At 33.3% G+C, this 24,234-nt stretch overlaps 2 protein-coding genes across 2 annotated transcripts; one reads left to right on the top strand and one right to left on the bottom strand.

The window, feature by feature from the left end:
• Positions 1–2,910: 2,910 nt before the first annotated feature.
• On the top strand, positions 2,911–14,733 carry LOC132720266 (legumain-like). The gene is made up of 11 exons (XM_060704357.1): positions 2,911–3,059; positions 3,310–3,391; positions 3,874–3,950; positions 5,577–5,652; positions 6,161–6,223; positions 7,435–7,504; positions 7,880–7,998; positions 8,514–8,699; positions 9,338–9,454; positions 12,236–12,409; positions 13,015–14,733. Exons 1-11 carry the CDS (start codon positions 2,911–2,913, stop codon positions 13,135–13,137), a joined length of 1,236 nt encoding a protein of 411 aa, XP_060560340.1. The 3' UTR covers positions 13,138–14,733.
• Positions 14,734–17,741: 3,008 nt separating this feature from the next.
• Positions 17,742–23,263, bottom strand: LOC132720264 (uncharacterized). Its single transcript, XM_060704355.1, has one exon. It carries the CDS (start codon positions 23,244–23,246, stop codon positions 21,027–21,029), a length of 2,220 nt encoding a protein of 739 aa, XP_060560338.1. The 5' UTR covers positions 23,247–23,263; the 3' UTR covers positions 17,742–21,026.
• Positions 23,264–24,234: the final 971 nt, after the last annotated feature.

Genomic DNA, 24,234 nt, shown 5'->3' with positions numbered 1-24,234 from the left:
TGCTTAAACTTCCAGGGGTTAACAACCTTAATGTGTAGATGGTAGTAAAGGAAGGAATTTTTGCTGCGACCAAATTTAACAGAATTATGGCCCTTTGTTGATTTTTAGTTTTCAACTTGTGGCACATGTAGTCCAAAAAATATTTGACCTAGAGTCATAAGATTGACAGAACAGTGGCGTGTGGGGGCATCCGTGTCCTATGGACACATTTCTAGTTTATAACTAATGTTTGAATAATTTCTTGCAAAGATTTTAGTAAGCCTTAGATGGTGCATGATCATGAACATTTTACAGTTTGTGTATGATAAGTTCATGATATAAGAATGAGTTACACTTATATCTCACATGATATGTCTATCAGATTAAGCAGTGAGATAATAGATATTTTTTATACATGTACATTTTCAGTCACAGTTTAATCATATTATGTTGTTGTTGATATGATACATGTAAATTAATTTATAATAAAGAGAAACAAAAGTTTTATGAAATAATTGATGATATCAAAAACATAGAGTAAGTGACCAAACCTTCCTCATCAAAAAATAATATCTAATTGTGCTTTGAATGATGTGTATACTTTAACATTTTTAATTAAAACTCAGATCATGTGATACATGTATATTATTGTAAAGCAAATATTTTCCTTATTTCTCATAAAACTTCCTTACAAACGATGCTGTCATAATTTGTCATAATTTCTAACTTTTATATAGTGCATGCATATTTGTCACCAATGCCAGACTTCTTTTCAAATCATGTTAACTACATTGTATATGCCTATTAATATTATATTTAATGGTGATTAAAATATAAGTGATGCTGTTTATATTAATTTTAGGATATAACCACATGAAATTCAGGATGACATGCCTGTATACAAGCAAAATTTCATGTCCACATGATATAATGCATGTAATGGTATATTATTTCATGCCTACATTATGTCATGCATACAGGATTCAAACTGACGTTATGTCATGCATACAAGATTTTAACTGACATGTCATTCATACAAGATTTAGACTGACATGTAATGCATACAAGTTTCAGACTGACATTATGTCATGCATGCAAAATTTAGACTGACATTATGCCATGCAAACAGATTTACACAAAATTATATATAATACAATGTATAATTATACCCCGCACAACAAAGTTGTAAGGGGGGTATACTGGAATCAGCTTGTCAGTCCGGCTGTCCATCTGTCCGGCCGTCTGTCAGTTTTTTCTTGTCCGACCAATAACTTAAGATTCCTTTGACCCACAGTCTTCATATTTGGCATGGAGGTTAGTCATGATTAGTAGATGACCCCTATTGATTTTGAGGTCACCAGGTCAAAGGTCAAGGTCACAGGGACCTTGACTTCAAAAAGCTTGTCTGCCCAATACCTTAAGATTCCTTTGACCTACAGTCTTCGTATTTTGCATGGAGGTTAGTCATGATTAGTAGATGACCCCTATTGATTTTGAGGTCACCAGGTCAAAGGTCAAGGTCACAGGGGCCTTGACTTCAAAAAGCTTGTCCGCCCAATAACTTAAGATTCCTTTGACCCACAGTCTTCATAGTTGGCATGGAGGTTAGTCATGATTAGTAGATGACCCCTATTGATTTTGAGGTCACCAGGTCAAAGGTCAAGGTCACAGGGGCCTTGACTTCAAAAAGCTTGTCCGCCCAATAACTTAGATTCCTTTGATCTACAGTCTTCGTATTTGGCATGGAGGTTAGTCATGATTAGTAGATGACCCCTTTTGATTTTGAGGTCACCAGGTCAAAGGTCAAGGTCACAGGGGCCTTGACTTCAAAAAGCTTGTCCGCCCAATAACTTAAGATTCCTGTGACCTACAGTCTTCATATTTGGCATGGAGGTTAGTCATGATTAGTAGATGACCCCTATTGATCTTGAGGTCACCAAGTCAAAGGTCAAGGTCACAGGGGCCTTGACTTCAAAAAGCTTGTCCGCCCAATAACTTAGATTCCTTTGATCTACAGTCTTCGTATTTGGCATGGAGGTTAGTCATGATTAGTAGATGACCCCTTTTGATTTTGAGGTCACCAGGTCAAAGGTCAAGGTCACAGGGGCCTTGACTTCAAAAAGCTTGTCCGCCCAATAACTTAAGATTCCTGTGACCTACAGTCTTCATATTTGGCATGGAGGTTAGTCATGATTAGTAGATGACCCCTATTGATCTTGAGGTCACCAAGTCAAAGGTCAAGGTCACAGGGGCCTTGACTTCAAAAAGCTTGTCCTTCCAATAACTTAAGATTCCTTTGACCCACAGTCTTCATATTTGGCATGGAGGTTAGTCATGATTAGTAGATGACGCCTATTGACTTTGAGGTCACCAGGTCAAAGGTCAAGGTCACAGGGGCCTTGACTTCAAAAAGCTTGTCCGCCCAATAACTTAAGATTCCTTTGACCCACAGTCTTCATGTTTGGCATGGAGGTTAGTCATGATTAGTAGATGACCCCTATTGACTTTGAGGTCACCAGGTCAAAGATCAAGGTCACAGGGGCCTTGACTAAAAAAGATTGTCCACCCATTATCTTAAGATTCCTTTGACCCACAGTCTTCGTATTTGGCATGGATGTTGATCATGACCATAAGGTGACCCCTTTAGATTTTGAGGTCACTGGGTAAAAGGTCAAGGTCACAGGGACCTTGACAAAAAAAATGTTTTCCCCTCAATTGCTTAAGAATGCCTGTCCGCAGTGTATTGTTTTTCACATTTTCACATTTGAAGCATGTAGAATACATAACTTAGCAATGCACTGGCTTAGTAACCTCAGATTTGGCAGGGAGGTTGTCCTTGAGCTTTAAATGGCCACTGTTGATTCTGACAAAGTGGTATGCAGGGGTATTCACGCCATGATAGTGGCAGTTCTAGTTATTTCAGGCTGACATATGTCATGCATACCAGATAATTATTATACAAAAATATATATCATATTTCAGGCTGACATTTGTCATGCATACCAGATATTACACAGTCATGGTATACCTGATGAAAGAATTGTTGTTATGATGTATGATGATATTGCAGATAACAGAGAGTAAGTCCACATACAAATACATGTATGTGCTAACACAAACTTATGTTACGTACTTCTAGTACTTCTTCCTCTTTCATTATATATCTACATTGTATAAGAAATTATTTTCTAAAAAAGTGTACATAGCTGTTGTAATTCAAAAAGCTGTTTTCCTGAATATTTTTTAATCCAATGGTTGAATTTTTAAGAAAAGATCAAATGTAACAAATGTAATTTTTCTGTTTTTTATGTAGATTTTTTTCTTCTTCAGAAATCCTGTAAAGGACAACATCATCAACAGACCTGATGGCCCAAATGTCTACCAAAATGTGTTAAAAGATTACACAAAAATGGTAAGTATAAAATACAAACTATTTAATACTGAGACTGATAACTGGATGTACATGTGAATACATGTATTTCCATCACTGTCACAATATATATACCACTGTTAAGTTTTATAAACAATGATCAATTGTTTAACATATGATTTTAAGCATGGAAAGGAGACATTTTGTAATTAGTTTTATATGAAGAAGTAAAATGATGTAAAACAAGGAAATGTGTCATTCACTATATTGTACTACACTGTATTGAAACATGTACACTTGAAAATGTTCAAGTATAACGATTTTGTCCAGAAATAACACAACTTGATAGATATTTTGGAGAATGCTCTTACAAATGAAGATGCTCCTTGTATCTGGAAGTCTTAATATTTATTTTCATTTCTATTTGAAAGAACACTTTATTACAAGTTTGCCCTGTTGTAATGCAGATTTAAGCATTGAAAAATCTATTAAACAAGAATTTATGGTTATGTTTGGTATTGCAGGAAGTGAACCCAGAAACATTTATAAATGTTTTGAAAGGAGAGAAAGATAAAGTTAATGGGAAAAAAGTCATTGACAGGTAAGGTATCCAAGGTTTGTCCTTAAATCTACATGAAAAGCAAATTTTAAATGTAAGGAAAAATTAATTCCAAAATCATCTGTTTAGAAAATGCTGACCTTTGGGTTAATGCCTCTAGACATATTTATGGTACATGAAATACAAAAATGTTAGCCAAAGAAACAGTCAATGAATTTAAGATTTTGAATTTACTAGCCTGAATTCCAGTTTTGAATATATTCTACTATATATTTAACTAAATTTTCTTGAAATTTCACTGGCCCGAACTATTTTTCACTGGCCATGGGACACCGGGCCAGTGCTAAATTCAATGACTGGTGATAAAGGAAAACAATTAAAAGTCATTGTATTTCAATTATACATTTACATTTACAAAATCATAAATACCTTGGCATTCCCATAAGAGCAACTATGTTGTTATATGCTAATTAGCTGGAGGGATAATATGATATGCTAATTAGCTGGAGGGATAATATGACATGTGACCTGCATGCTCATATTGTCCAACAACATTGACCTGGCACTCTTGCATTTGACCCTATAGTTGGTATGTTCTGTTAATTTTACAATCTACTTGTAAATCAGTACGAATAAAAATATCCAATTTTTAAAATAATGTAAATTAAAAATCCATATTAGCGCAGTTTGTTAAGTGGTTTCACTTGCAGATTTTAGACGTAAACTGGTAGGTTCGAATCCTATATCGGCATTGTATTTTTGAAAAAAAATATTTATTTAAATTTTAAAAATGCCATTCTCTTAAAACTATTGCAAACCTTTTTGTTGTGTATACTATTATTGTATTATTTTTAATAACTGCCTTTATAGCGTGTATCAGCTAATGCATTAATATCCCAAAGAGAACCGTTGAAAGATACTGTAATGAAATGAAAAATATAAATGTGTATGAAAACCACTTAATTAAAATGTTTTCTAAAACGATTTCAAATTAATTCTTGCAAGTTAATTAGAAAAATCACAACATCGTGTTGGTTAGGAATCGAACCATAGACTTTCAGATCCGTAGTCCAACAACTATACCAATACACTACATCTCACTGACAAGTTAGCAAATATATAGATATATCCGATAGATACTGGTCAGTGTTTATTCAAATGACCTTTACGAAAGTTAATGAAGTGCCAGGTCAATATTGTTGGACAATACCCTCGCAAAATCAATAAAATATTACCAGCAAACCTGTCTACATGGAAAAACAAATTGTTTTTATCCATTTTTTCGGTACATTACGTCATAACCACTAGGGGTCATGGCCAAATGTCCATATCAAAATATGCGAAGCACTAAATTTAAAAAACATTGATGATGAAAGGGGCTTATGAGTAAACATGGTGTTTATAAGAACTAAATATTTTGCATTTGATGTCCAGTGGCAATATACTTTTGATTTAGAAAAAGGGAAAAACAACAACAAATATGTGTAGGGGCTTTAAGCTATCTGTCTCTCATAGATTGTCAAACTCTTCTACTGTCTACATTGTAACAATTCTAAATAAATTCAGTTTTTGTAGTATTAGATTTTAAAGTTCATAATAAATTGTTCCGTTAGTAAAGGACATGATTTGTTTATAGTGTAACAAGATTGTATATTATATATTTTTCAGTGGTCCCAAGGATCATGTGTTTGTTAACTTTGTTGATCATGGTGGACCTGGTATCTTGGGCTTTGGCAGTAAAATGGTAAATTTGTTAAATGTGTTTCATGTTTTCATTAAAACATGACATATCTTTTTGCTGTGGTAAAGACAAAGTCAGAAATAATTTAATAAATGATATCTTATCAGTTATATAAGCTTAATAGTGGAAGAAACTTTTAAGTCAGTTAGGTTAAACCTTATGGACTTGACCTTTGGTTTCTTTTTTCCCTATAACAAAACAAAAAGGAGTAAGTAAGTGAAAAACATTTTTGTCTTTATTTTATTCCTTCATTTGACACTATGGAAGCTTCTGCCTATGATCAGTCAGGCAGAGTTTGTGTTTGTTAGTTAGGCTTTGTCCTTGAGAAATAAACAAGCATAATTATTTACAAATAAACATTGTAGACACTTCACTGAAAATTGCAATTTGAGCTTTATACATTGATTCTTTTAATTAATATAAAATTGTCACATTTAAGCATATTTGACACATTCATGATTATTTTAGTTTACAAAAGAGATATGCATTATGCAAATTTATTTTGTTACAGTTGAAGGCACAAAAGTTGATGGATGCCATCATGTACATGCATGACCAAAAAAGATATAAAAAAGTAAGCAAACATTATCATAAATAAGTATATAAGCCTTTGGCCATCTTAGAAAGGTTAATATTTACTGTATAGGATGTCTGACTGAATATTTTGTCACTTTACTCTGTGAGCTTGAAGCTTGTATAAAGCTATATCTGGTTGTTGTTTTCATAATCTAATTGTCTTTTCTTGACAGAAATGTGACATTCAATATCTGCATAAATATTGTATGTACATTTTTATTCTGCATCTGTTTTTAGTAGATTTTACTATAATATCATGTATGCCCAACTCGTATTTTAAAAAAAAAAATACTGACAAATTTTCTTCATTATAGGTATACTGTAATCATTTTAATCACAATATAAACACAAATATTACAATCCACGCACTGCAAACATATAGCTTTATACGCTTTAACAATTAAGTTGCTGTTGGCAAAAGAATTTACCCATGCGACCATTAAAACCTTACCAATCAATATTTTTATATCATTCAAAACATTTCCAAAGTGAGATTGTATATCTATGAATGTATCTAATACTGAAAGTATGCCAGCTTAGCTCAATAGGGGGCGCTTCAGATTTGTAAGACAGAGGTCTGTTGTTTGATCTTCGAGTGAGGCAAAATTTCTCTGTGACAGGCAAAATTTCTTCTTAACAATTGATCATTCCACATAACATAATATGAATTTATTTATCTAAACTAAAGCAATTATTAAATTTGACTTTTTACTGCATTAACTTCTTTAGAATTAGGGGCTTCTTTCTTGTATGTATTATTCTCATACATGGAAAATGTATCTAAAAATCAACTGTAAGTATTTATTTTGTACTATTGCTCTAGAGATGTTGTTATAGTTTATTTAAAAGAAAAATGTAAAATTCCTACAGATTAGGGAATATAAAGGCTTTTTGTCTATTATTACGTGATTTATTTTCATGGGATGATATGAAAATAAATATTTCGAGTGAAATATGATAATGATGAATTTTCTGTTTATTATAGGCTTTGTTTCTCTTGAAAGAATTCTGTGTATAGGCTAAATATAAAGAAAACTAATCTAGCAAGACTCCAGTGAAAATATGGAAAATATTCTCCATTCCAGTGAAAAATAAATTTTTACAGTGAAAATAAAAATTTAATTTTTGTCATCAATATTTCTCAATATTCCATTTATAAGCATACAATAAAATATGTTATTGTCATATAAACATGTGTAATTATTACAGCTGGTGATTTACGTAGAGGCTTGTGAATCAGGATCCATATTTTATGATCTCTTACCTAAAGATATTAATGGTATGTTTTCTTTTTCTGAACACAAAGCTCAGTAGCATTATCAACAATTTCTTCATCTAATTATTTGGTCTTTCTATTCTTTTGTAAAGAAAAGACATAATAAGAATGTAATTATTCATTCAATATAAAATAAGATGCATGTATAGCTTTGATCATTGTTATACCCTATTGATGTGTATACTAAAGTAAATCACAGCAATGTTTTTTTCTTTTCAGAAATCTGCTTTATGCTTTAAAACTATTCGGCTTAATTAAAGCCAATTAAACAATACTTAATACATATATTTTATCACTGTCTAAATTGTCATGTTTTATGTAAATATTTCATATTGACTGAAGGTAACTATAGGTTCTATATGTTGTATGTAATTTCAGCATATGTTACAACAGCCTCTAATGCCCATGAATCATCATATGCGTGTTATTTTGACAAGACTCGAAAGACATACCTCGGTGATGTTTATAGTGTTAAATGGATGGAGGATTCTGACAAGGTATTCATAATTATCTTTACTCAGACTAATATGTAATCAAACCGAGCTTGAAGCATTTTAAATTTTGCCATTTTGGGCCTTCTTATGGATTCACTTTTTCTTCATTTTAGTGGCTTAATGCTGAAGGCAATACATGTAACCCAGCCCTGTCTAAATTCTTAATATAAGATTACTTGATGCAATAAGAATTTCGCCACAACATATTTGCTAACAAAAGAGCACATGTCAATGTTTGTGGTTAAAGTAAAGGTCAGAGTAGGGATCTATCAATAATGATTCTAATGTTCCTTAGCTGCCAGTGATGTTGACCAAAAGACAGTACTGTTTGTTCGTTAATTTATTTTGAAATTGAAAATCTAAAAACCAACTGTTTATATTTGATAAAGCAACAGTAAAATATTTTTCTTAAATACTTTGCACGTATTATTTATACAAGCAATAAATTATTTTACAGTGAAGTTTAGATGAAGTTTCATATGCTTTATAATAGCAATATTAATTTCGCACAATCTCAGGAGGATTTGAAGTCAGAAACTTTACAGAAACAATTCATGATTACAAAGTCTGAGACTAATACAAGTCATGTACAGGAGTTTGGAGACATGAGTATAGGAGATATGACTGTTGCAGAGTTTCAAGGAATGCAGGCAGCAAAGGGAGATAAATTCAGAAAAGCACCCCCTAGACCTAAAGATCCCTGTGTATGATTTTTACTTTTTTTTTATAATTTCAAAATATCAAATCATTTCAGGACTTAAATTGGTTTATGAATTACAATTACATGTATTTACATTTGTAGTTAGAATTACTGAAATAGTTCAAATGTGAGGTAGCAGATCCTGAAATAATGCATGAAATATTTTATTAGCTCAACTTTTAGAAGAATTGGAATGCTGTTGTACATACCCAGACGTTGGCCTAGTTAGCATAGCTGTTAGCATCACACTTTGGTTAAGTTTTGCATGCAAGGTTGGATTTTGACAGAATTATGACCTTTTCCTTACTAAAAAAATTCTACATTATCCAGGCTTTTGTTTTACTATCAAGCACTGAGAATAGTGGAGCATGCTGTCCCACCGTCAGCTCTTGTTTGGTCTTGCTCTTCCAGTAAAGCTGCAAAGTTGCTTAAAAGTGTTTGTGTAACTTAAAAACCAACAGCAACAACAAAATAATTTCTTAAGCTGATGAATATTTGAGGGAAAGCTTCAATGCTCAAAGAAAAAGAAAATTTCTTTCAATTGAAGCACTGTCCATTTTCAACAGAACTTGTTGTTGATACCATCTTAGTGCAACATTTATAAAGATAATTAAAAATAAGCATTAATTTCATGACTTGTAGGAAGATGCTGTGAAGTCTGAAGACGTTCCCCTGGAGATTCTACGACGCAGTCTGAACCTTGTGGAGTCGAAAGAAGAAGCTCAAGAACTAGAGGCAAAAATACAAGCTATCAACAAGGTATGATGTGAATGAAGTTTTTTTTTGTAATTGTAAAGTTCAGTTTAAACAGTTTAATTTAGCTGGATTTTGATAGAAGCTTGAAGCTTATTTGTCCAACTCCAGGTACTGCTGTCTTATAAGTAAATATGAACATGGCATCAATAAGGCTTCAACCCACCATCTCTTAATTGATGAGTTATTGCCCTTTGCATTTTTTTCATATTTATTTTTTCTCTAAGTTCAATGTATTAGATATATCAACTTGAAATTTCTTACATTGATATATCTCATTGTGGAAAACTATATTGTCCAAGTTCATTTGTTCATTTAGCTTCAAAAGCTTCATAAAAAAATGATGTACTTTTAATGATTTATTTTAACCAGCACTCAATGTGTTAACTAAACATGTGCTGCTATTTTTGACCCTTTGGCTTACATACAAATGTATATGTACTTGTATTTTATTACATATACAGGATATTTGCTGTGTTGAGTTAATTAAAAGATTTTTTTTTAATCAAACCAAATCAATCATGATCAGATATCTTATTCCAAAGATGGTTTACTGTTTAAAGCAAGTGGGACAGGCAAAGCCATGGTGTAAACACCAAAAATCATTACTGGGATCCTGCATATTACCGGACAAAATATGATGTTTTTTCGCTGTACCTTTTATTTAAAATAATAAAAAAGAATGGAATTTTGCCCAAATAATTGTGGGTTCTTAATATACGTAAACATTCCTTTATCAAACATGAAATTAAACATTTGACCGTAGAAATGTGTCTTTAAAGTAGGGCATTATAATAGAGAACAAATCGTGTAGACAGCTCAATTTACCGGACATTGTTTTTCAGAAAATTTTGAAGTCGTGAATTGAAAATAATCAAGGAAACTACGACTATTGAATGTCAAGGTTAAGACACTGGAAAAACCCAGTATGTCTCTAAAACAGACATGTCAGCCATGCTTGTTACGAAGAGGCCAATATAGAGGCGTATTTGAAATTAACACTTTTAACCCAATTAACATATTGATTCTTCATGATCCTTAAACGTATGAAACATTTTGATATTCAAATGGAATTCTGTTCTTTGTCATACAGTTTCTTTTTGGTCATCATGTACCATGTTGCAAAAGCCATAAAATCTATTTTATTTACATTTCATGTAGAGTTTCTTCCCATGGGCGTAACCCATTTCCTTATATGTTTTTTTTTAGCTCGACTATTCGATAAGAATAAGTAGAGCTATTGCAGTCACCCGAGCGTCGGCGTCGGCGTAACCACTTATGTTAAAGTTTTTGTAATAGTTCAAATATTTTCAAAGTCCATTGACATATGGCTTTGAAACTTTGCACACTTGTTCACCATCATGACCCCAACCTGTAGACAGGAGGAGGTAACTCTATCAAGCATTTTGACAGAATTATGCCCCTTTTTCGACTAAGAATTTACGTTAAAGTTTTTGTAATAATTCAAATATTTTCCAAGTCCATTGACATATGGCTTTGAAACTTTGCACACTTGTTCACCATTATGACCCCAATCTGTAGACAGGAGGAGGTAACTCTATCAAGCATTTTGACAGAATTATGCCCCTTTTTCGACTTAGAATTTACGTTAAAGTTTTTGTAATAGTTAAAATATTTTCAAAGTTCATTGACATATGGCTTTGAAACTTTGCACACTTGTTCACCATCATGACCCCAACCTGTAGACAGGAGGAGGTAACTCTATCAAGCATTTTGACAGAATTATGCCCCTTTTTCGACTAAGAATTTACGTTAAAGTTTTTGTAATAGTTCAAATTTTTTCCAAGTCCATTGACATATGGCTTTGAAACTTTTCACACTTGTTTACCATCATGATCCCAACCTGTAGACAGGAGGAGGTAACTCTATCAACCATTTTGACAGAATTATGCCCCTTTTTTGACTTAGAATTTACGTTAAAGTTTTTGTAATTGTTAAAATATTTTCAAAGTCCATTGACATATGGCTTTGAAACTTTGCACACTTGTTCACCTTTATTACCCCAACCTGTAAACAGGAGGAGGTAACTGTATCAAGCATTTTTTTTACTATCAAGCACTTAGTCGAGCGTTGCTGTCCTACCGACAGCTCTTGTTTAAATTGCTTTTCTTTGTAAAAGACAACAACGAGATACTGTTTGAACTAAATTTAAAATTACTTTTAATCATTAAAATATGTTACGATTGTCTCCTGAGAGACGTTGAGAAGAATTTAAAGTAAAACATCTAAAATAACCCATTAAAGGCCTCAATATTCAGGCATGCGCAAAACAGATTATTCCCCGCATGACCAGGTCATGAAATAACTAGTAAACAAAAGGGCATGTTAGTAAATAAAGAACTGAATCAAAAATATTTACCTGAGGGCGGTTTTGTTGTTATTTACTTTGAAATAGAAAGTGCGTGTTATAGATTTTTTCCGGTAAACTGATTGTCCTGTAAATATGAAGGATCCAAGTAATGATGGAGGTATTAAATAGGTTAAGACTAAAAAAAGGATTGGAGCACCTCACGATATACCGTAATCCAGTATATACCCGGACAGGACACTTGACTGATTAAATGCTAAAATCTCTTTTTTTCACCCAATGGAATGAACTTTAACATGTCAAATTCATCTCTTCTGCCACTTTATGTACGATAATGAATTAACGGTATTTCTCTATTTTGTGATCAAGATTTCTACAAGTGTCTAGAAGTACTGCGCCAATCCTGTAATGAGTTAAATCCATATCAAAATATTTATGCTCATATTCTTGTCTTTTAGGAGCGATACATTGTTAATAAAACTGTAAAGATGATTGTTGGTATAGCAACAGATGATCATGTGACCTCTACTAACATGATGGAAACACGCAGTCATATTCAGGACTGGGAATGTTATGAGCAGGTTCTTGATTTCCTGGATGAAAATTGTGATGATCACCTTAATATTCCAGAGGTTTGTCACTTTATATTTTACCATGTTGTACTTCCTCAAAACAGAACAAAACCTATGCTTATGATATAAGGTCATTTTGCTTATATAAAATTATGAAATACTCGTGCATGTACTTACCAGTATGTAATTATAATATCTGTCATATGTTGCGGTTCAGATCGAAATATCCGTCCTGAGGGGACTCTGCCCATTGGGCGGTAACGAGGCTTATAGGTTTTTAATTTTACACACTTCGGGTAGTTACTGAATGATTTCACAGTGTCATTAAAAAAAACGGGCAGTTTTTATAATAGACCTAATCAATTGATAAGTAAATACAAATGCAACTTCCTAAACGTAATTTGTACATTCAAATATTCAAATTAAACATATTCAGGAAGAATTTACTCGATTTTTACCTACAAGTTTAGCTTAGTATATCTTTAACATAATGAAGGACTTCTCAATAGTTACAAAAGGTTGTGAACTTTCATTGAGCCTGCATATTGATTGAATGTTTGATAGTGTTTGCTCACCAAAATTTGTTTTAATTAAACTTAATCTTTATCTAGTTAAATATTAGTAGGTATAGAATATAAGAAATAAGTGATTATTTTGTGTTACAGAATGATTATGCTCTGAGAAAGTTGTACATGTTTGTAAACATGTGTGAAGAAAGGATTCCAGTTGCCACCATAACAAGTGCCATAGAAAAGGTCTGCCTTGATGCAACTGTGCTGGAAGACTAAATCAAGTTTCTGCAGGACCAAGAATAAACAACCTGACATTTAAAGTACATTCTGTAATGATAAATCAGCACATATAAATGGTTGTTTACATCATCATCATTATATGATTTATTGTTATCCAATTATTGACTATTAAGTCCATGAAGTGTCCAGAGTAATTTTGAAAAACAATATCTTTTAATATCTGAAACATTAACAAGCTTAATATAATGGAAAAATATCTTGAATAAATTAAAGGCTGAGTTATAAAGAGTCTATAGGAAATTAGACTTTTATGTTTTTGTATACATGATATTCTATATGTTGAATGAAGGTGTAATGTTTGTTACGTTTTTATCCAAAAGTCTTCCTTATAACGTGTACCTATTTCTTTTTTACAGAAGGTCAATTATTTTACAGTTACTGTAAGGAGAGATCAATGAAACATTTTACATATATTACATCATGGAATTTGATTTTCTGTTTTGAATAATTTTTAAATTTCAATGTTTACAGATATATACATATATCAGATATAATATCTAGCACGTGTCATGGAATGTGATTTCGTGCAACAGTTCTCTGTGATAGACATTTGTTTTACTAATATTATTATAGGTAGCAGTAAAAACTGATATTTATTACTAGATTTTGTATATTTATAACAGTATTTTTATATCTAAAGGTTGCTTTTACTGCTGATAATGTGTTGTTGTTATGCTACTAGTGTCAGAGTTGATATTCTTTGTAACTAGGTTGTAACTTATGACGAAAGAACAATGTAGTAAAATTCTTATAACATTCCATTATTTTACAATAACTTAATTACTATTTTATTGAAATATATCGTTTTTTTTCTTCTACAATAATGGCTATGTTCATTTATGATATGTTATGGCCATGCATGTGAGGTTAAAAGAATAAGTGTGACGGGCTAAGCAAGCTACTCAATTCTCTCGGGAAAAAACCTATCAACAGTGATAAAAAAGTGCAAACCTAACACCTTGTATGGCATAATACTGAATAGAATACGTTTTAATGACTTATGTTGGATATTTAAAGAGTGAAAGAACTGTGTTGATACATAATTGAAGGATTTTTCAACTTCTACACGCCTTTGGAATTAATACCAGATGTTTAATAGCACTTTACTTCATATTGATCTCGCATTATGTATTTATGTAGTGCTGATGATAACTTTTGGTAGCAAAAAAAAATGAGCCGTGTCATGACAAAACCAACATAACAGGTTTGCGACCAGCATGGATCCAGACCAGCCTGCGCATCCGCGCTGTCTGATCAGGATCCATGCTGTTCGCTTACAGACCCTATATCAAGTAGAGAAACTGATAGGGAACAGCATGGATCCTGATCAGACAGCGCGGATGCGCAGGCTGGTCTGGATCCATGCTGGTCGCAAACCCATTATGTTGGTTTTGTCATGACGCGGCTCAAATGATAAACTTACATGTTGGTGTATAATTACAGAATCTTATATTGTAATTAAATATGTTTCTTGTTGTATTTTGATAATTTTGTAGAGAAAAACTGTGCAATAGCAATGATCTGTATGACTGATGGATTTAACCATTGTAATAAAGGTTGTTATATCATATACATGTATATCTGTTTGGAATACTAATTAACCGTACCCCCTTGTCCTCAATATTTATTTCGTTTCAACTCTTAATATTTTCTCTCCAGTATTTGAGTTTTACCCCTACTCGAGATATGAAACACTCAAGCCACAGTCTACTCTACCTGTACACACTGCTGTCGAAATGTTTAGTGTATACATCTTTGATCCAATACAGTCCATTGTCAAAACCTGTCACTAAAATATAGCCATGTTTAAAGGCACATTACACCTCAGAAATAAATGAATATCAACTTTATTAGAAAGATTACTTTATTGACATTTAAAAAAATGATTAAAGAACATATAAGATGCTTGTTAGCTGAAGAAAGTAGCAGTAAATGTGAAATGTGACTTCCAGACACCATAACTGTAATAAATTTGTCAAATAGCAACAGAAGTAAAAAGATGGTTCAGCCAGTGAGTAACTTTTTTCAAAAAAAGTAAAAAAAGGTAAAAAAAATTGAGGGATAGAAATAAAAGAATTTCTTGAGTCTTTGAATAATACATATGTTAACTGACTGGATACTGTTTCTTTGAAAAAATCAATCTTCACTTCCGATTTGATAACTCAATTTTCATTTGCATACCCGGCAGTAGACTGTATTTACATTTGAAATAAAAAGAGGAACAGAGAAAATAGTTTCAGGTTTTAGGGGTTTTATTGGTAAGTCAGATCCTGGCCATAAAATACAATGACACTTCAGCTGTGTCACTTTAACACAGGTATGTTTAGATAACATGTGACATGTCTTTTCATGACGTGGAATGGGGATATACATGTATATGCGTACAAATGGCCTATTGCGTAGGTTCGCTCCTTGTATAAAACTTAACTTGTATATCGTTCTTACGGTTTTGGTAACACTTCATTCAGCAATCAGTAGTGATTATATGCCTCTGTCACAAATAACAGACGGCCGCCCGGCGGCGTCTGTTTCTCCAAAGAATCGCAATATATCGACCGGCGGCAGTGTAAATCGGACGGTAAAACTTAAAAGCTAACGGCACGCGGTCGATAATTTTTGGGGTCAGTGAGTTAAAATTATCATCGGTTATACATCGCACGGTCAACGGCGATTTTTTTGGATCGGGCGATTTATTTTTGATAGTCTGATTTTTAAGGCACCCGGGTCGACATCGCCCGGGGCCCACCCGGCACCCGAATAGACCCCAGTTGGCGAACGATTGTCACCAAGTACCCGGACGATTCATGAGCAGACACTGGGCGGTCATAGTTTTGCCTTCGGCGACCGGGTGTCTTAGGTTTGTTGTAAACGCGGCTTGAGTTTGTTGTTATTGCCTCAAAAATGCATTTGTGAATTCCTTTAGATTTTACATGAAATTATTCGTAATGCAAGAACGTCTATGGGGATTATTATAAGGCAAAGGCAAAATATAACTGTTTCAGCAGTAAAATATGGCAATGATAAGCACAGAGGTCACCGTAAAAGAAGGTTTGTGTGGTTGAAGTCATGACTGTAGATGGCTCTAGTTACTGCCCTTTTTTGCTGGCATATTGACAACTAGCTTATAAAAGAATATAAAATGTCAAGCTAACGTCCGACGCCCGCGCAACGACGGTCCGATACATTAATGAATCGCACGGGCGGCGTCCGGACATCACGCGCGACCGCCTGATCCTTTGAAAACTTTCTGTAAGATCAATGCGGCAAAAAACCCTCTGCGACCGTTTGATTCATGACCACCAAGGTATCAGATTTAAAATCGCACGGCGTTCGCGAGATCGTCGTATGCACTTCCCCTTTTTCTAGGTAATGCATCTCCATAACAAACATGCTTTCAAGTCGGCCATCTTTTTAACCTATCGAAATGGCCGCGAAAGGTCAGCTTGGCATGGTCGATTTTCTGATAACAAGTCTAAGAATTTTCGTGAAAGGCACCATTTTCTGGAGCCATCCGTTTTGTAATCTTTCGTTTGTTTCAGTTGTGGATTGCCATTGAAATTAGTTTTGAGGTTCCTTTTTACAGCAATATAAGGCTAGAAGCCCTAACCTAATGAAAATGGACGCTTGAGGCCCGCGTGTGATGGCTGACTTTTGGATAGACAGATTGTTCATTCTGTATTTAACGTTGTAGAATTTTCGATAAAGGCAAAATCTTTTAGCCTCTTATTATACTCGAACACTATTTGTCTGACTTTGTTTCTGATAAACCATTTCATAAGCTTTGAGCTTCTTCTTAACAGCAATTTGATGCACGAAGCTCTTAACTCTAGGAAAATAGCCACGAGAGGCATCATGTAATGGTGGAATTTTGGTTTGAACATTAGTTAGCAGTTTCCTTTTTACAGAACTATAAGGCGCAAAGATTAAACTGTAAGACAATGACTGAGGGATGTCTGCGTGGCTTGGTCGGTTTTTGAAGATTTGAACTTTTTGTGTATAAAATCTAAATAATTATGTTCGTAAAAACACCATTTTCTGGAGCTACCTGCGGGTGTATTTTCGGTGGTTTGTTCTTTATTTATAAACTCTTCTATTTTTCTTTTAAAGAAATGTTCTAGAGCCCGTCACAAAACAATCCGACACATTTGGTTGCAGATTAGCAATGACAGTAATTTTGAGGTTCGTTCGTTTTTACGGCAATATAAAACACAAACCTCTAGCCCAAGAAAAATGGCCGAGAGAGGTCCGCGTGCTATGGTCGCTTTTGGGGATTGGCGATTTGTTCTTTCTATATATAAAATCTTCGAATTTTTGTAAAAACACTATTTTCTAGAACCAATCATCACTTAACCATTTGTCTTACTCTGTTGCGGATAAGCCATAGATGCAGTAATTACGAAGTTCATGTTTCCGCCATTATTATGCAAAAAACTCTAGGCTGCAGGATGCCCGCGTTGTAGGGCCGCTTTTTATATCGACCGGCGTATTGGTCTGACTGTATAAACTGTGTAACCGGATAAACACGGTATTAACAGTAACAACAATAACAAACATGCAAACAAACACTTTTTAATTCTTACAAATGATAAGAAAGCATATATACCGCTAAGAAAGAAAATTGCTTTTCCAAAAAAATGTATCTCAACTTTCTTTATAGACACAATGCAAAAGCAATACAATGTAAGAAAAGCTCCTGTAAACATTAAACTAGAAAAAAGAAGATTCATACTCATTCAAACTGTCTGTATTTTCTCGCATTCGCACTAAGGAGATGTCTAAATACACCCAGTGCAGCATACATAATACAAACATGGTGTGTGTGCGTGCGTGCGTGTGTGTATATATATATATACATACAGTATAAAATAGAGAAAATAAGAATCCCATTAAGACACAGAAAGGCATTTTTTATTTCTTAAAAGCTTTTTATTTTGGTATACTTTTATAGTTTCCAAAAAAAATAGTCATTGGCCAATTACCTAAACAATTTCTTTCATCTGCTGCTACTAATAGTGATTTAGTATTTTGTATGGAAGTCCAAATGCTACTTTGTTTATATTGTGCTATTTTTATGACACATTATTTAACATTAATCGCTATTTTCTTCAGGTTACAAGCATCTAACTTACTCTTAAATCATTAATCATTATTTAAATGTTATAAAATTCATGTTTGCCCTTTTTAAAGAAGTAAAATGTATTCGTTTCTGAAGCATAACATGTCTGAAGGAAAGTCCTCGGTTTGATTGAGTCTGTTCATGGTACTGTAAAGTGCAAACTACCTTCCACGCCCCATAGCACCGTCCGCGCCCCATAGCACCGGCTTATTTTGCCAGAATTCAACATTTAAACATAAAAAAGGTGAAATTTTGAATTTAGAAAGATCCGCAGATGTATTTACACATCATTACAGCAGTACGAAGCAGATAAAAGTTTCAGAGACAATACATAATTAGGTTTGAAAATTTACACTTACACTAACATTTTGACTTAACACTCAAATCAATATACTGAAAAAAAAGAAACTTTCTCCAAGTTTGAATGTAGATATGTTAGTACAGTTTTTCAATCCTTTTGAAACTAATAAACATATCGGGCTTTTTTACGGGGATTAGCTGACCGATTTTGCAAACAAAACGAGTTTTACAAGCTACTTCATGTATATATAAGTGTGTGCATCTAAGAGGTACCCTTGAACAACTGGCACATAAGTTTCTTTTTTGGTTCAGTATATTTCATAATTACTTTCAATGAATTTCATTTTGTGAAAGTTTTCATTCATACAATTAGATAGTTTTTATTTATACACTTTTAAGCCATTGAACGAAAATATGCAAAAAGAATGAAATACTAGTACATTTTAATGCAATAAATACAAGTTTAAAACTAAACTATGAAAAACTATGAAAAAGAAGAACACCTAAAATTGCGAAAAACAAATACAGAGCAATGAACGATATCCTTTGTCTACTGGGCACATTTCTGTCGATTTAGAAAGCGCACTAACGGATGTGGTTTTTTTCTTCTTTTTTTTTCAAAAATGTTCCTCTGTTTTGAACGAACGGAATGTTCTATTATAACAATATAAAACATAGCATTTTTGTTTAATTTTTTTCTCAAACGTTTTTGCTAAATTTTTATTTTAATGCTATTATCTTAAATGTCATAACCAATACAAAGGAGTTAAATTATAACTATTGAATGCGACCATTTCAGCTTTATTTATGACATTTTTATTGTAAAAGTCCATACTCAAATCTAGTCATAAAACGTGCTACATGTATTTCGAATTACGGAGTTTTTTTAATTTCAAGTGGTTGAGAAGAGTGACAATAAAAATAATTGAAATAAAAAGTACTTTTAGAACTGCATTTTTATCAATTTTAGTACCAAAATCCTATTTCAGATTGATCGACTGAGTGTGGTATTTTTACAATCAGATAATTGTTATGATATGTGCGGCAGTTTATATCCAACTAGAAATGTGTCCATAGGACACGGATGCCCCCACACGCCACTGTTCTGTCAATCTTATGACTCTAGGTCAAATATTTTTTGGACTACATGTGCCACAAGTTGAAAACTAAAAATCCACAAAGGGCCATAATTCTGTTAAATTTGGTTGCAGCAAAAATTCCTTCCTTAACTACCATCTACACATTAAGGTTGTTAATCCCTGGAAGTTTAAGCAAAATCTGCCATCCGGTTTAAGAGGAGTTGCGTTCACAAAATTTCTACAGAGTATATAGTGAAAAAATCAACAAAGGGCCATAATTCTGTTAAATTTGGTTGCAGCAAAAATTCCTTCCTTTACTGCCATCTACACATTAAGGTTGTTCATCCCTGGAAGTTTAAGCAAAATCTGCCATCCAGTTTAAGAGGAGTTGCGTTCATAAAATTTCTACATAGTATATAGTGAAAAAATCAACAAAGGGCCATAATTCTGTTAAATTTTGTCGCAGCAAAAATTCCTTCCTTTACTACCATCTACACATTAAGGTTGTTCATCCCTGTAAGTTTAAGCAAAATCTGCCATCCGGTTTAAGAGGAGTTGCGTTCACAAAATTTCTACATAGGATCTAGTGAAAAAATCAACAAAGGGCCATAATTCTGTTAAATTTGGACGCAGCGAAAATTCCTTCCTTTACTACCATCTACACATTAAGGTTGTTCATCCCTGTAAGTTTAAGCAAAATCTGCCATCCGGTTTAAGAGGAGTTGCGTTCACAAGATTTCGGGACGTACGGACGGACGGACGGACAAGTGCAACGCTATACGCTTCCACATTGTGGGGGCATAATAAAGAAAACTTAAAAAAGGTATGTAATGAGCAAATAATGGTAACAATATAACGTTATGAAACAAAAAAATGAATTTTGTCCTCCTCAACAACATATTCCTTTTCAAGACTATATTCATTTTAAACATTGACTACGTTTTTTTTCTACATGCTAACATGCTTGTGTGATAATTTTTGTTTGCTCCTCTATTATTTATTATGTAAACAGCCTAGCTTTATCAAATTTCTGTATTTCCCCACTGTTACCAACCGCTCTTTCCTTTCTTCGTAAAAGTTTTCAAAAGCATTAAAGTACATTTAATTGTCAATTTTAAGATTTTCTATATAAATCTAGTGCAAAAAAACAACTGCAAGTTTAATAAAACATTTTTTAAACCAGCATCTTACCGCCCAAAAAAGAAGTAAAAGAACTTAGATATTGTTTAACAATAAAATAAGAGATGCTGCTTGGATTACAACTTTATTCTACCGGTATGTCATATCCACAGTTACAGTATATAAAGTTGAATTGCTATCCCAATCTTCTTCTATATACTCTGTTGAAAAAAACCTAATCAGTCGTGAAGTCAAATATTTTGATTTTGTATTATCAAATCAAACAAAGACGAACAAACATTGTCCCATGTAGTCTTCAGTGTGTATTGCTGGCTTTCAAAAGCCCAAAGTACTCTGACGTTACTTTTGAAGAGAGATTTCATCACTGGCGTCATTAGTGACTCATCAACCATTCCTTTAATGAAAAGGACTATTGGTTTTTGAAGTCGATAAGCCATATCTAATTCATTATGACAGTAACGACTTGAGTTGTAGTTATCTGACACAACCACAATGAAAGCCGATGCTCTTTCCATACACAATGCTATCTCGTCCAAAATCCTGAAACCTGGTCTCAGATAAAGGTCACCTGTACATATCAAGTTTCTGTCTATACCGGTCATATGTTGGAGAGTTTCATTGAAGTCATCAATCAAAAAGTTATCAACAAAATCTTTGTCCTCACTGCTGTATGAAAGAAATGCAACAAATTCGTTTTGACCTTGACCTTCTTGTAGCCTGTTTACTAATTCTCCTCTCTTCATTCTTTTAGTAGCTCGCTTACGACGTTTGTATACAACCAATATGACTATTAGAACAATAATAATAGTAAATCCCACAGATAAAGTGGTTGATATAATCATGACCCTCCGTTTACAAATGTTGTTGACATCATTCAATGTACGTTTATCTATTTTCCGTCTTGTATTCTTTAAGGTAGTACAAGCAAGATTTGTTGTGGAAATACTCACAGAGTTTGTATGTGTTAACCAGTAGATAAATTGTTTTGCTTCGCATTTTGAACATGATATAGGGTTATTCCCAAGATCCAAAGTCCATGTTGTGTTTCCTAGTGTGTTGAGTATACTGTTGAGGTTATTGATGGAAAGAGAGTTTAAGATTTTTATCCTGTTATATTGAAGATTAAGAACCTTCAGTTTGTACAGATATTTTAATGTGAAGGTCACTTGCTCCAGTTCATTATGAGAAAAGTCTATCAGTTCAAGGCCACGATTTTCAGTAAACATTTTTTCCGGTATAACTTTAAGTCGATTAAATGATAAGTTAATTATCTTTAGACGAGAAAGTGATTGGAACAGTTGCTGAAACAACAGATGGTTTTCTTTTGCCATTTTATGTAACTTGTTGTTTGACAAGTCAAGCTTTTCAAGATTAGGGAAACATCCAAATATACTAGGATGGAGAAATTCCATTTGGTTTCCAGCTGCATTTATGTGCTTTATTGTAAAAGCCTTATGAATGAAACATTCCATTTTGAGGTCTAAATATTTTACATTATTATTTTTGACGATAAATTCTTCGCTTTTCCACAGAAAAGGTGAATCAGCTTTGTATGTTCCATTTACAATCCAAATTAAACCTTGGTCACGAATACAGAAACTCGAATTTACTATTTTAGGAAACAGAAAATAATTCCATTTCATAGGAAAATCGGAATGAAACCATGTTTTGCTAACTATTTTTTTAGATGGGATTAGCCAAGATATTGGTGCATGACTCAAATCTAAAATACCGATGCTTTCTAATTTCCGGACATCCGTTTTGCTGTCTATAATTATGTCGGATATTTTACAATAAGATAAATTCACATTTCTTAACTTTTCCAAGAATTGAAATCCAGCAGTTGTATTTACTTGTGTGACCGATGCACCACTGAAATCTAAAGATGTTATTCTTTTATCACCAAGTCCCTCAGCAAATTTTGTGTCAATTTTAATTCCTTCATTGTAGATATTCAATTTGGATGCTTTCAAAATTTCCAAGTTCGGAAGTTTATTTGACCCTGTAAAACTGGCTACAAGTTTTGATAGATTTAAATGTACACAGTCACTCAAGTCTAAGAATTTAAGATTGTCAAGTCCAACAAACACATCTGATTCTACATCTATATGTAGTGGTAGATTAATATGTAACTCCCGAAGTGATTTCAATCCATGAAAACATTTATCCTTAAAATTCACGTTAAAGTTTGGTTCATATCGACTTTGCAGTAACTTGATTGTATTTACTTGTCCCCATTTTTTAGATGTAAAGTATGAATTATTCAGTTCAAATATTCTGTTTTCTCCCATAAAATCTATCAAACTAATAGTTGTGAATCCATTTGGAATATCTTTTGGAATATAATTACATGTCAGTGAATGTTTGTCCACTGCAGTACATTGTTGCTTTAATGCACTTATACCTGACCACCAAATTATCGTAATCAAAAGGTATATGTGATCATTCATATTCGTGTGACGTCTCATAGCTCTTATGTTGCAGTATTAAAGTTTTGATTGTAACTCAACCAAAGTTGATACTTCCTGTTTGAAAAGGGGATTTCTCCCCGTCAGGGAATGTAATAGGCAATGAAAATATTATTTATTATTATTGTAGTCTGTCCCATTTGTCGCAAACATCCTGCAAAATGAAACTATAAAACTTTATTGCGTGTACGTGCCTGTGCCTGTGCGTTTTCATATTCCTTGCGCATATTACACGGATATCCCCCTAAATGATTTTTGGCCGAGTTTTGCTCTTGAATATAAAAAATGTTTTGGCCTGTTAATGATTTTTGTTTTGCATCTTCATAGTGGTGGTGACATATATAGGGGTCTGTCTGTATGTTCGTCCGTCACATAAACTCAAACTACTCATAAAAAAGACTGGTGCTATTTCATCCAAACTTTACAGGGAGTACAAAAAACCAACATGTTGACATTTAGTATTTAAATTACAAATTGTTGTAAGAAATATTTTCAATCATAAGAGTACCGAAACAGACATTACTTTTGTTTTGGATGTCAAATATATACATTCGTCTTACATTATCTCTGTTTCTGTTAACATTTTTTTCGGTTGAATGATTTTTGGCCCGAGTTATAGCCCTTGAATAAAAAAACATGTTTTGCCCTGTTAACGATTTTGTGTCTCCTGCTACACAGTAGCTGCGACATGCAATTGGATACATGAGGTGTCACATGTGATCACTGATCGCCTTTGTTGTGTTTCCAGCTACAGAGAAGCGTGTCCGGACTACACACCACCAGAAACTACTGCTGCTGTAATTTCATTCAAACTTTACAGGACTGATCAATACCAAATACATTTATTTATGTCGTCGTCATTTTCCGGTTCAATGATTTTTGTCAGATTTATGACTATTTAATGTTGTTTTTTGTTTTTGTTTTTTTTTTTAAGTTTGTCCGGATTACTCCTCTTATAACACTCATGAAA

Source organism: Ruditapes philippinarum, unplaced genomic scaffold (genome assembly GCF_026571515.1).
Source record: "Ruditapes philippinarum isolate M1 unplaced genomic scaffold, ASM2657151v2 ctg2338_1_1_1_1, whole genome shotgun sequence".
Classification (NCBI taxonomy): Eukaryota; Metazoa; Mollusca; class Bivalvia; order Venerida; family Veneridae; genus Ruditapes; species Ruditapes philippinarum.
This window is presented reverse-complemented; position numbering and strand designations above follow the sequence as displayed.

Coding starts and splice junctions, on each gene's coding strand:
- LOC132720266 (XM_060704357.1), top strand. CDS start 2,911: ATGTCATGCATACCAGATAATTATTATACAAAAATATATATCATATTT. Junction 7,505..7,879: donor CTTACCTAAAGATATTAATG/GTATGTTTTCTT, acceptor ATGTAATTTCAG/CATATGTTACAACAGCCTCT. Junction 8,700..9,337: donor CTAGACCTAAAGATCCCTGT/GTATGATTTTTA, acceptor CATGACTTGTAG/GAAGATGCTGTGAAGTCTGA.
- LOC132720264 (XM_060704355.1), bottom strand. CDS start 23,246: ATGAATGATCACATATACCTTTTGATTACGATAATTTGGTGGTCAGGT.